The 14,405-nt window shown below is 45.0% G+C and overlaps 1 protein-coding gene across 4 annotated transcripts; it reads left to right on the top strand.

Moving 5' to 3' along the window:
* The first annotated feature begins 2,707 nt into the window (after nt 1–2,707).
* Nucleotides 2,708–13,411, top strand: ZBTB43 (zinc finger and BTB domain containing 43). Of its 4 annotated transcripts, XM_083158625.1 has the most exons (4): nt 2,716–2,758; nt 5,601–5,696; nt 7,684–8,913; nt 11,290–13,411. In XM_083158625.1, the coding sequence occupies exons 3-4, from the start codon at nt 7,707–7,709 to the stop codon at nt 11,307–11,309; spliced, it is 1,227 nt and encodes a 408-aa protein (XP_083014751.1). In that variant the 5' UTR covers nt 2,716–2,758; nt 5,601–5,696; nt 7,684–7,706; the 3' UTR covers nt 11,310–13,411. The 4 variants fall into 4 exon arrangements, with proteins under 4 accessions (XP_083014750.1, XP_083014749.1, XP_083014751.1 ...); XM_083158624.1 differs by having other exon boundaries at nt 2,708–2,758; nt 5,601–5,685; nt 7,684–13,411; XM_083158623.1 differs by having other exon boundaries at nt 2,713–2,833; nt 7,684–13,411.
* Nucleotides 13,412–14,405: the final 994 nt, after the last annotated feature.

Raw genomic sequence — 14,405 nt, 5'->3', positions numbered from 1 at the left:
TGGTTCTGGCCCTTATTCTGGTTCAATCGCAAAATGCAAATTGTTTCTCAAATGGATAAAACAATGTGCACTGCAGGTGGGGCAGGTGTAACATGTGCAGAGAGAATTAGATTTGGGTGAGGTTTTACTACAAAGTGAGATCTATATTGCAGTGTAAAAATAATGCAGCCAGTATTTTCCCTGCACAGAAACAAAATATCTCGCCCAAATGCGAATCTCTCTGCACGTTACATCTGCCCCCCTGTAGTGCACATGGTTTTGTCCATTTGAGAAGGAATTTGCCTTTACGAGTGAACCAGAATAACCCCCACTGTGTGGAGATCTGGAACACATGAAGTGTTGGGGGGTACTTGAGGACTGAGGTTGGGAAACACTGCCCTAGCCTGAGGGCTGTAGGCAAATAGTGTATTCCCAAAAAATAATTCAGGAATTGACATATTAGCAGAATTATCATTTATATCAGTAGTTCCCAAACTGGGTGACACGGCACCCCAACGTGTCACAGCACAGATGTACTCTGGATTGGTGGTAGGGTTACCACCTAGTCCCTTTAATTCCGGACACATATTAATTACACAGGTTCTGTGGCTGGCTGACTTCAAGACTCCACTTCACCTGATTTTAAACTGCCACAGAACCTGTGTAATTAACATGTGTCCAGAATTAAAGGGACTAGGTGGTAACCCTAATTGGTGGTCAAGGAACTATTCATATTATTCATGTCAATAGAATAGGCAAACCCAGAGCTTGTGGCCTCCAATCATAAACTATTTTGAGAACGAGAAGTAAAGCTGCCCATACACGCCCCGATGCGGATGTGCGTTGTGGGCTTAAATAGCACGGATCACAACACATTGCATTGCCTGTGCATGCAATGCAATGCGATGTGATGAGAACTAAGTACAAAAAGTATGTGCAAGCACATACTTTTTGTACTGTGCGATGAGGTGCCGCGGGAGCACGCGCCTCAAAGCACAGAACGTACAGCCCGGCATCGCAGCGTGTATGGGCTGCTTAAGTCCTGCCCTTATAACTGACGGGGTTATTCTGATTCACTCGGAAAGGCACAATCACACTCTATTGGACAAAACCATGTGCACTGCAGGTGGGGCTGATGTAACATGTGCAGAGACAGTTAGATTTGGGTGTTTTATTGTTTCTGTGCAGGGTAAATACTGGCTGCTTTATTTTTACACTGCAATATAGATATCAGTTTGAAGTACACCCCCCACCCAAATCTAATTCTCTCTGCACATGTTACACCTGCCCCACCCGCAGTGCACGTGGTTTTGTCCATTAGAGAGTGATTGTGTCTTTCCGAGTGAATCAGAATAACCCCATTAGTGTAATGGGGCCTACACACAGGGCAACTTTAGCCCTCTTTCCTGGCGATCTGACTAGATAGCTCAGAAATTAAGCACAGATCACTCCATGTGTATACCTCAGAGCAATGGCGATCAGAGGGCCCATGTACATGCATGCAGAATGTATGTAGTCAGATTGCCAGTCTTCTCACCAGAGAACACTGGTCAGCACAGATAGCTTAGCACACATCACTGGAGCATCGCATGTGTGTGTCTTGTGCATCTAGCCAAAATCTCTTGTGCATGGCATCTAGTGTTTAGTCAAAATTGGCTATTAGCCAATATCTCTCCGTGAGTACATGGCTTAAGCCCCATACTCACTAGGCGATAGTTAACAATATCGCTCAGAAAGGGGCTATCGTCTAGTGTAGACACTCAGTATCTTAAATGATGCACGTCCTGCATGTCATTAACGATAATTGAGGTCTTCCAAACATGTAGGGCAATATAGCCAAGCGACATGCATGTTTAGCAGGACCCAGTGACATCACTGAAGGATATCGGGGGGGGCGATATTGTTCATGGAGTACAGACAATATTGGCCGCATACAGCCGCTATGCTTAACTCTATCACCACGGCCCCTGAGACTATTGTGCATGGGGCTTTGGACGATATATCAGCCGTTCAATTGAACAGACATATTGCATCGGCTCACTGTGTATGGACGATCCACCCACCGGTCTTACACCTACACCAGGAGCTGGCGGCGATTGACAGCTCAACTTCGGAGGGTGCGTGCAAACCATTCTTACACTCTAGGGCACCATGGTTCAAGGGCTACCCCCATACACTAGTGGTTTCCAAACATACCTCACAACATGACCCTCTCCAGAAGGGACACAATGCTCTGTTTCTGGACCTTTCTCTTCATTTATGATTGCCATCACCTGTGTTCAGACACCATTCTTATTACTTCAAAACAGGTGATCGAAATCATACATTCAGAGGGCAGTCCAGAAACAAGGCATTGTGTCCCTCCTGGAGAGGGTTATGTTGGGAGGTATGTTTGGGAACCACTCGTGTATGGGGGTAGCCCTGTAACCAGTGGTTCCCTACATGCGAGAGCTGATAGGTAGGTGCCCATTCCCGAGACAGGACACAACACATAGTAGACATGTCCTATCAGCACTGTCATATGCTTATTATCATCATACCACTATGCCTAGTGGTGACTACTGTGCTGCTCTATGCCACCTTATACTGCACACCTGTGTGTGTGTATGTGGCAGGCAACAGAAGTAACAGAAGGGTTAGTTGCCCATCGGAAGGGGCGGGGCTCCCAGTGACAGATGCGGAAGTGGCTCTGTCAGTCGGGGCCGGAGAGCGATGCCAGCACTTCCGGTGTGTGCTGCCCGGGCGGCTGAGGTGTGAGAGCTGGGGGTTGCCGGCACAGGTACCAAGACCCCGGGGGGCGCCTCTCACCCTCTGCTGCTGCTCCTGTGCATACTGTGTATTCTATCTCACACCGGTGTACATTATATATAATACATACATTACACCTAGCTATCATATATGTATGCATGTATTTCTATCACTGCCGTGTGTATTATATGTATCATATATCACACGTCTGATTATAGCTCTGTGTATTATATATAACACACACACACTACACTAGACTACACTACACTACACCTGTATGATTATACCTGTGTATTATATATCTCACACACACACATATTACACCTCTCTGTTTATAGCTCTGTGTATTATATACTGTATATCACACACATTACACATCTCTGATTATAGCTCTGTGTATTATGTATATTACACACATTACACCTGTATGGTTATATATATATATCTCACACAGATTATACCTCTCTGATTATAGCTCTGTGTATTATATACTGTATATCACACACCTTACACCTGTATTATACCTGTGTAATATATATATATATATATATATCACACACATTATACCTCTCTGATTATAGCTCTGTGTATTATATATATATTACACCTGTCTGATTATACCTGTGTATAATATATAGCTCACACACATTATATCTGTATGATTAGACCTATGTATTATATATATAATATATATATCTCACACACATTATACCTCTCTAATTATAGCTCTGGGTATTATATATATTACACCTGTCTGATTATACCTGTGTATAATATATAGCTCACACACCCCCACTATCCACGCCACCCCGAAGCTTGGCGAGCAGACGCGTTCTTCCAACCTTTTCATACCCCCACTTTCCACGCGGCATGGAGTTGATTTTATAAAGTGTGGTGACGCGGATTACTTTACATGTAATCCACGTCCCCTCGCGGGGCTCGCTACTTTTTGTAAAATCAACTCCACGCCGACGTGGATAGTGGGGATATGAAACGGTCGGGAGGACGCGTAACACGTTCCTTCGCGGGGCTCACTGTGCTTGACATGCTTCGGGCCGTCGTGGAGAGTGTTAAATATTATTAATATATATATAATTAATATTAAATAACTTTTCGGCAGCCATAACTGACAATGTGACTCCGCTAACTGCATACCACTGATTAACTACCCTGACCGCTGAAACAGTACGCTGGCTCTGACAGACGCTGGCTACGCTAAGCGGCCGCGGGAACACTACGCCAATTCTGACAGGGATGCTATGCTGACAACGTAACTGCCGTACCGACCTGTGAATTAGACATATCTCACACACTACACCTGTATGATTATATCTGTGTATGTATATATACTGTATATATGTATATAAACACACATTATGCCTCTCTGATTATAGCTCTGTGTATTATATAATCTCACACACATTATACCTTTCTGATGATCCCTCTGTGTATTTTATATATTACACATTACACCTGTATGATTATAGCTCACACACATTATATCTGTATGATTAGACCTGTGTATTATATATTTCACACACATTATACCTCTCTGATTATAGCTCTGTGTATTATATATCTTACACACATTATACCTCTGGGGGTGCCATAGGCTCAAGCCTCACAGCTATTATTCAGGTGTATCAAATTTATATCCAGAGAAAAAAATCTTTTCAAACAGCGCACTCACCAGGCTTCTTTATAATCCATTTAAACTCAAGCTTTTATGTCTCTGTTATAATTTTCGGTACTTGTTTCCTAGCACGGCGCCCCTGATGTCCATCTTACGCCATCGCATCGCATGCCATATAGCCGCATGCAATGCGTTTTTTATTGTACAAGCACCCTGATGGGTGCTTACAATGTTAAATGCACCCCCACACCACCCCCACTATCAGCACAAGGCGAAGCGCAAACCCGAAGCGTGGCGAGCGGCGGCAGTACGCATCCTCCGACCGTTTCATACCCCTACTATCCACGTCGCCGTGGAGTTGATTTTAGATAGTGTGGCGAGCCCGAAGCGTGTCGAGCAGACGCGTATTACTTCACATGTATTCCACGCCCCCTCGCGGAGCTAGCTGCGCTCGACGCGCTTCAGGCTCGGTGGCTCGCTGCGCTAGCCACACTACCTAAAACTGACGTGGATAGTGGGGGTATGAAAAGGTCGGAGGACGCGTACCGCCGCCCCTCGCGGGCTCGCTGCGCTCGCCACGCTTCAGGTTGGCATTGATCCTGGGGGTGGCGTTGACTATGGGGGGCCATTTAACATTGTAAGGACCCATCAGGGTGCTTGTACAATAAAAAATCGTATACCATCGCATGGCATAAGATGCGATATCGTATTGTACAATATCGCGTCGCATCGCATACCATCGTATACTCTATTTAGTATAATGGTATATGATGCGATGGGCGCCGTGCTAGGAAACAAGTACCTAATTTTCCAAAAAAAAGTCAAAGTTTCGAGTCATTATGCGACCCTTCCCAGGGTCTGCTGGAAAACCGTCATAGCTGATGTCTTGAAAAAGGGGCGCATAATGACTCGAAATGTCGACTGTTTTTGAAAATTATAATGGAGAAATAAAATTTTGAGTTTTAATGGATTATAAAGAAGCCTGGTGAGTGCGCTGTTTGAAAAGATTTTTCCTCTGGAGATATATATATATATATCACACACATTATACCTCTTTGATGATAGCTCTGTGTATTATATCTCCTGTATAGATGTGGCTTGACAAAGCGATCTCATTGAAGGCTCCCTCTTTGATCACTTTTTACCGACCGTTCCACTTCTAGTACCGACATTACACCTGTTCTGTCTGATCATTGCTCTTACATTCCCCATGCCTGATTACCTGTATCCGGCATTACAGGAATCGCTCGGAGGTGGTGGATTCGGTTGGAAAATGTAAGCCTGTAACAAGAGGACACAAGATCGCCTTCATGTCTGTGCATTAGGTCAGTGCAGGGTAAGCACGCAGACCCGAGGCTGTCTTTTTGTCCATAATCCATGATGTAAGAGGGGGCACTCCGATCAATGCCAAGCACCTGTCACAAGGAGGGTCCGTGTGATTCTTGAATTAAGCCCCAAAAATGCCAAATAGGTAGTACACCCTATATAACAGAGCCTGTGAATTACTGAGCCTGCAACTGTGTCTTCCTAAGAGTCTTTAGCATATCTTCCCAGACTTGTACTTGACAACGGTCTGCACATATAAACATATATTCAAAATTCTATGTTCTATATGTGATGGCCGACTTACCCGGGGATCAGCAGCACCGCTGACCTGCCACAGCACGGGGCTAGTTTTATATGAGTCGCGGGCAGGCTTATAGAGAGTGGATAAACTGAGCAGTGTGCACTGCGCTGCTACAAATCAGTGAAAGGCAGCCGCGCTGCTGTACCCTGGGTAATGCAGCAAGCACATGTATGCTTATATGTGCTGGCCGGCTCACCCTGCAGTGTGTGGTCAGCACGGCAGCAAATGGGTAGCAGCTACGGGATACGGTCACTGTGTCGACCCTACTTAGGTCAACATGCATTTTGTCGACCACGGAAGGTTGACAGGGCTTAGGTAGACACCTGAAATAGGTCGACATAGCTAGGGTCGGAAGGTTGACAGAAGCATGGGAAGGTCAACATGAGCTTTTCACATTTATTTGGTTTTCAGTCGACATGTGCCGACAGGCGATATTTCATGCCCTACCATCCACTGTGGCGTGGCAGGAGAATCGAATAGTGTGCTGGGCACAGCGAGGCACTGTGCTCTAAGCATGGTGCGTGGACACGGTACACTTAGATGGTGTCCATGTCAACTATGTCGACATTTGCAGCAAAATAAGTGAAAACTCATGTCGACCTTTTGACTGTGACCTTCCCGTTGTCAACCTAATGCTTATGTTGACCTTCCGACCCTGTCAACCTTAGCCATGTCAACCTATTTTAGGTGTCGTTCAAAGCCCTGTCAACCTTCAGTGGTCGACCCACAGCATGTCAGCTAGGGTGGCCAGTCTCGGGATCCCGGGATTTGGCCTCAAGATGTCCAGGATTTCAATCCCGGGATTGGCTGTTTCCGACCCCGGCATGTGGCCTGCGCAGCGTGACTTGGTCATAGGTTCTGCTATGCAAGCCGCACCTCTGCCGCCGGAACCCTCCACCTGCACTCCCCGCCTCCTGAGCTGTGGCTGCAATCCTGGTGGCAAATATCCCCCGCTGACTGCCTCCCCGGCAACACCGGCTGACCACCGCAAGGCTTCCGCCTGCTCCACTCCCCATGGTAAGAAAAATGTAGGGGACAGGGGCGGTTTCTTTTCTGGATGCCAATCCGGGAATCCCGGAATTAAGCAATTTTTTTCCATCCCGGGATTGGCATCCTTAACGTCAACCTAAATTTTGTCGACCCAATGACCCATACCCCCACTTACAGGTCTGATCATGCAGAGTACAGCAAGAATAGGAATAAAAGAATACAAGTTTTATATGCATTTCAGCTTGATGTGAGGAGGAGAATAACAAGATCTCAAAGCAATGGTTCCCAAAAGTGGTTCTCAAGGCACCTCAGCAGTCCAGGTTTTAAGTATATCCCTGCTTGTATGCAGATGGTATAATCGAACTGACTAGGATACTAATTGGGTCATGTGGTTGATTCAATTATCTTTATGCTGCACTTATGGTAGCTCCGAATTTGCACCTTTTTGTACGCAGCTGTATGCAAACTATGTGATTCCGTGGCGAGCTTGGGCCACGAGGGGGTGGGCTCATGTGGCGTGTATAGCAAAAGCAACTTAAACCACCCTCAGAACCCCCCTGTTTTGCATAATGTGAACTTAAACCACCCTCAGCGTAGCTAATTAAAGTGACCACTATATTTGATGCTGATTCTTTTCATTAGTCATAAATAAAGTGTGGACGTTATATAGTCCGAGGCAACCTCAAATATGTTTTCTTCCTTCTAGGACCTTGGAGCTCCTGTAATGAAATGGAGCCTGGACTGAACTCTTTCCGTGTTGAGTTTCCAGATTTCTCCACCACCATCCTGCAGAAGTTAAATCAGCAGCGCCAGCTTGGACAGCTATGTGACATCTCCATCGTGGTACAAGGGCATCTATTCCGAGCCCACAAAGCCGTGCTGGCAGCCAGCTCTCCTTACTTTTGCGACCAGGTGCTTCTGAAGAACAGCCGCCGGGTGGTGCTCCCGGATGTCATGAACCCAAGAGTCTTTGAGAACATCCTCTCCTCTTCTTACACCGGTCGGCTGATGCTACCCGCTCATGAGATCGTAAGTTACCTAACCGCGGCCAGCTTTCTTCAGATGTGGCATGTTGTCGACAAGTGCACCGAGCTTCTGGAAGGGAACCCTACTCTCCTGTGTCACAAATCTAACCTGAGCAGTGACCACCAGTCACCCAGTAGCAGCAACTACAACGGTCTTACCGAAAACTTTGAGCTAGGGACTAGTGGACAGTCCGATTTCAGGAAGGGCGAAGAGATCAGAGATGACAACGAGGAAGAGAGCCCGAAAGATGACGAGTTATCGTCCCAGCTCACCGAGCATGAGTACCTGCCCAGCAACTCTTCCACTGAACACGACCAGTTGAGTACGGAGATGACCAGCCAAGATGGCGAGGAAGGGGCCAGCGACAGCGCTGATTATCACTACAACCGCCCGTTGTATATTAAGCCCAGTATCATGTCCCACAAGCGGTGGATCCACATCAAGCCAGAGAGGTTCGAGCAGGAGTGTGAAGGCGTGGATTTGCGACCACCTCTAGAAGACCACGTCTCGGAATCAGTAAACCCAGGGCAGGCGGAACCATCCATCCAGACTTCAGGTGCCGCGGACAGTTTTGACTTTTGTAATAAGAAGACCGCAGAACCTGAAGGCCATGGAACCAACCACCGTTACGATGACCACGTTGATTTCTACGGAGCTTCAATGGAGGAGTTTTCCGGGGAGCGTGAAGAACATATGGAGGGCCACGGAGCAGAAAACACCCAGGGAGGGTTTGGGGAACATATTGACATTTCGGGGGGCATCAAAGAGGAAACTTCATCATCTGGCTTTACGGCGGTTGTGTACAAACTTTACCCATGTCAGTGCGGTAAGAGCTTCACGCACAAGAGCCAGCGAGACAGACACATGAGCATGCACCTCGGGCTGCGACCTTACGGCTGCGGGGTGTGCGGTAAGAAGTTTAAAATGAAGCATCACTTGGTGGGCCACATGAAGATCCACACGGGGATTAAGCCCTACGAGTGTAATATCTGCGGCAAACGGTTTATGTGGAGGGACAGTTTCCACCGACATGTAACTTCTTGTTCCAAGTCCTACCACGCTTCCAAAGGCGAGCAGGCCCCAAGCGAGAGCTGATCAGGCCCAACCCAGATCTAAGCAGGCCTTATGCCTTACATATAACAGTACAGTGCGAAACCTATGATCATACCCCAAAACCTAGCAAACGCTATAATATGATCCAGCAATAAGAAGGTTATAGCCTGCAGTCTGTAATGGTCACGTAGGTTTGGTGCTTGCTACTGTAACATGGAGAAACAATACCCAACAATGAAACTACCAAGGCAAAACGTGCGTCATTTCAGAAGATCTCAAGATGAACTTTTTGATTATTTAGTGATGTAGCTTATAATAATAATTCTAGAAAACAATATTTTAGGTCAATTTTTTTTTTTTTTTTACTGGTTGGGCGTGGATTTTGGAATATTATTATACTGTAGGGACAAAAACTGGCAGACATTTGAGTTTCCTCCTAAAGCAGGATGTTTAACGTTATAATGACCATTAGGTTAAGGAGCATTACAGGCACTTTGAGATCTGTGTCGGCTATGTTGTGTCGACATCACTGTAGGCATCGTGACTGCATCCCCAATCATTTCTGCCTACACAAGTAGTATACAGAGTGAAATAATCCAATATTTCAACTCTGTACCTGTCGATATGATTTTCTTGATATTTAGGGCAATTTTTTTTTCTTTATCTAAACTGGCATGTTGACCTTATATCCTCCTTCCTGGTAATTAGCTGTAAGCCAGGCACTTACCTGAGCATTGACCAGTATGGACAAAGCTGCATTAATCTGACACTGCAGTGGAACACCTACCACCAGACGTAGCATTATGTCACCTGCAGGGGCTCATAAATCCTGGTATGGGGTACTGACAGTTTTGCTAGCGAATGGGGGTGTACAATACAATCTCCACCGGAGTTACCCTTTAAGTATTCAAAACTGTTAATAATAAAATAACAAAGCAATATAAATATATTTTTTTAAATGCTGAATTAAGCGTCCGTTTAGTTTTAGTCCCTAATGAAACTAATTAGGAAACTTCCTTTCAGGCTGGTTAAACAGCTCAAATGAAATGTCCCTCTTAGGACCCATTTTGGAGTTCTGGGATATAAGGGGACAGGTGCTAATGGGCACACTATGCAATTTCAGCACAGTAGCCCCGTGTGTAGGCGCCATAAGGCTGCTCCCACGTTGGTGAGCTTCTTGGTTGACATTGTACGTATCTGTATAATGTTACTTAAACACGTGTTGCGTGCGTCACACTGAGTTTATTGTCTCACAGAATAATCACAAAGGAATCTAAAAACAAACTTGTTCTAAACAGACTTTCCCATGAGCGTCCGTAGCAAGCACCAAACTCCCCGCACAGCTGGAACATCTGCTTGTGTGTATTGTAATCCAGGGTTGCCTGCCTGGAAATCTCAGCACGCCTCTGCGTAGGACCATCTTTGATGTAGCCACAGACGTGATCATTAGTTGTGTGTGTTACCCCGCTCTCTTCAGGATGGAGCAGACCCTCAAAACAACCGCACATTTTATTTTCATTCTTGAAAAGATTAGTTGCACCTTCTCCTGGCGGGCACTGCGATGTCTGCTGTGGCGAGTAAAACCCTCTGCAATACACAGTGGACAGAACCGCCAATATATTTAAGGATACAGACGTGTCGCTTGTCTTGCGTCCCCTGACACTTGAGAATACATATATACTGGCACGATGACGGCCATTTTTCTTGGCACTTTTTGGACTTTATATGTCTATTGGGGTGTTCGCTATTGTGAGTATTGGAGTGTTCCCAGTCAAGCACTTGTAACCCATTTCCTATACTGTTACTATTTCAGGCCAACCCGCTCAGCTGAGATTTCTGGGATCCACACCTCGAGTCTGACACTGATTAGTAGGAACACATTTCTGTTGCGCGGTTTCTCTTGTTGCGACTCTATTTACTGTGTCGTTGCCTGAAAACCCCTTCTATGCCGGTTTGGTGCTGTCCAGGTCTAAGTGACTTGTCTTCACCAGTTGCGTCCCTTTAAATATTCAACAAATTTAGTATTGTGCAGTGGTCTGCCTGGTGGTCCTTTCTCGGAGTGCTGTGTAATCTGACATTTGTAAATAGTTCCTATTTAAAAGATGACCTTTCTCGTCTAATATTTTTCTGGAAATAAGCTGATAGATAGCACTTACTTGAATATTTTATGTTTGTTACGACGGTTGTTTCAAGGTGTTTGAACTATTGTACATTTTTCATCTAATTTATACAGAAGGAAAAATGCTGATGTGACTGTTATGGTAGCTGGAATTACGGTAATTGTCCTTTATAATAAACAGTGCAGCGTTTGGGGGGGGGCGGTTATCACTTACAGTATATAAATCACATAATGTATAAACACAAATGGCCAGCTTCAGGTCACCAACCTAAAGGCTTTTGTAGGGTTATATGGCCAAAACCCAGGGACACACTGGTCAGCTGGTTTTGGGTTCCCTATTTACCATAATTCTACTTATAAGCGGTTACAGATTCGCCTGTGCCATCGCTGCAAGGGGTTCCTTTTCCAAATGGTCATGTCAAAAATATTTGCACAGAAATTTGAGTTTGCTTATGTTACGTGGCAAAATCCTTTTTCGATCATCTGACTGAAAACTTTCCTTTGGCTAAACCGACTGCGTTTTGTTAATCATCTAAATCAGTGTTTCCCAAATCCAGTACTCGTGTAAGTCATGTTTTCTGAATTTCTTTACTCATGCACTGGTGATTTGATCTGTTTTGCTGGGTCAGTAATCATGCTACGTGCTTCCACAGACAGGATTCCTGAAAACATGACCTGTTGGTACTTAAAACACTGGTGGTTAAGGGGGTTATTTTGGTTCACTCCTTCTGGCAAATTCCTTCTTAGGTGGACAAAACCATGTGCGCTGCAGGGGGGCAGATGTTAAATGTGCAGAGAGAGTTAGATTTGGGTGAGTTATTTTGTTTCTGTGCAGGGAAAATACGGGCGGCTTTATTTTTACACTGCAATATAGATCTCACTTTGAAGTAAAACTCCACCCAAATCTAACTCTCTCCACAAGTAACATCTACCCCAGCTGCAGTGCACATGTTTTTTTCCATCTAAGAAGGAATTTGCCAGGAGTGAACCAAAATAACCCCCGGCCTAAATGTTGTGGGCTTTATCCAAAGCATTTGAGCATACAGCCTATCGATTAACCAGCGAGAAGTGACATCATTGCTTGTGGTCTTCTACAAAATGGCCACCTCTAGTGTTGTGGGTCATAGGACTGATTTAAATACCGCCTAGTGGATGTTTTATGTAATGGATGGGCAATGAATGCAGCGTTACAGATTAGTTACACAGGAGTCTAGGAAAACAAGGTAATGATACGGTTTATATTTACCAGGCTGTTGTGCAATGCCTGCTGTCACATCACAGTCACGCACGGCTTCTATAGGGCATTTCAGGACACTAAGGGATATTTTGTCCGGTGTTCTCCCAGAGCCATAGGGTGCCCAGGTACAGGACAGAATGCTTTATCCTTTCCATTATTCTGACAGGGCAGCGACAGCTCTGCAGCAAGGTGCACTAAGCAACGCAACATGGAAGTACAAACGCGTTCCGTTACTAATACTGGGCCTGGCACTCTCATTCACAGCGTTAGATGACGCTCTAGTTGACTTCTTGGATCACTGGTTGCGTCCAATGCATTTACTATTCTCTGCGCACATTTAGTGATGGTCTAAAACCTTTTATTTGTCCTTTTTCTATTTATTTATCAGCATTTGAAAATGTCTTAACAATTTGCACATGTTGACCATGCGAGTATATAAAATCTAAAAAACAAAAATTGTCAACATGACTATGGTCGACACCAGTGGCGGCTACAGCGGAGGGGCAGCAGCACAGTCTAAAATTCAAATAGGGGAGCCACACCCACTCCCAGTGAGTGTTTGAAATGGCAGTTGGGGGCAGCGGGTGTGACTCCTAGATTTGAATTTTTGCCAAGCGCAGAGTACGTAATTATGCCACCTGCTTCCACAGGCAGGAGTCCCAAAAACATGACATGCTCTGGGTATTTGAAACACTGGAGGCTGCTGTGTTGTGGTCTGTATTCAAAGCATTTTGGGATACAGCCTATTGATTCTTCTTCGGAAAGAAGTGGCATCACTCAGGCAATAATTCCCTGGTTCATGCGAATCGACTGCGTGTGGTCTTCTACAAAATGGCCACTGTAATTCCGCCATGTCTCTGGCTTCCTAGCAGATTCGGTACTTGTGTAATATCTGGGCGCCCGATTTTTTCATTGTATTGCATCGCATCGCATGCAATATAGTGGCATACAATTCATGCGATGCGATTTTTCATTGTAAAGACCTGATTTTTAATTGTATAGTCACCCATGGGTGATTTCATACCCCCACTATCCAACTACGCATGGAGTTGATTTTATATAGTGTGGCGAGCGCGGTGAGGGGATGCAGAATACATGTAAAGTAATCCGCTGCGCTCGCCACGCTTCGGCCTCGGTGGCTCGCTGCGCTCGCCACACTATATAAAATCAACTCCATGCATAGTTGGATAGTGGGGGTATGAAATCACCCATGGGTGACTATACAATTAAAAATCGGGTCTTTACAATGAAAAATCGCATCGCATGCCTTAAGTAGTGGCATGCGATGAAAAAATCGGGCGCCCAGATAATACACAAGTACTGCAGATTCATAGGCTGTGTGTTGGTAAATATTGGTTCAGCCAATCTTTTGTCGGCTTCCCTTATTTCAAGGCCACAGGACAGGACTCCAGGGGTGAGATTTAATAGGATGAGATATTCAGAAAGTGAGAGATTTTGGAAGAAATCTCCATATTTTTTTAAAGCGGCAATCATTTACACTGCAAAACCAGTTTGCTTTTGCAGTGTAAATGATTGCCGCTTTAGAAAAACTGGAGATTTCTTCCAAAATCGATCACTTTCTGAATATCTCATCCTAATAAATCTCACCCCTGGTCTCTATTAGCTTGCTGTATTTACTAATGTGTTAAGCTGTCCACAGCGATAATGTCACAGTGTATGTTAACTGGTCTTTAAATTGTAGTTTAATATTTGTTATTCTAGTCCTAAAAGGCCACATAGAGCCCAGCTACTGCCACCACTGCATACATCCAGTGTCTGGGGTATAAGGCTGGACCAGATCGCAGATATACTCTATGTACAGTCGGGCAAAAAAGTATTTAGTCAGCCACCAATTGTGCAAGTTCTCCCACTTAAAAAGATGAGAGAGGCCTGTAATTTTCATCATAGGTATACCTCAACTATGAGAGACAAAATGAGGAAAAAAAATCCAGAAAATGACATTGTCTGATTTTTAAAGAATTTATTTGCAAAT

The sequence above is a fragment of the Crinia signifera genome, chromosome 9, assembly GCF_055691185.1.
Source record: "Crinia signifera chromosome 9, ASM5569118v1, whole genome shotgun sequence".
Classification (NCBI taxonomy): domain Eukaryota; kingdom Metazoa; phylum Chordata; class Amphibia; order Anura; family Myobatrachidae; genus Crinia; species Crinia signifera.
The sequence above is the reverse complement of the archived record's forward strand: the minus strand, read 5'-3'. Positions and strand labels throughout refer to the sequence as shown.

Bases quoted from the DNA above. Each gene is read 5' to 3' on its own strand.
- ZBTB43 (XM_083158624.1), top strand. From the start codon at position 7,707: ATGGAGCCTGGACTGAACTCTTTCCGTGTTGAGTTTCCAGATTTCTCC.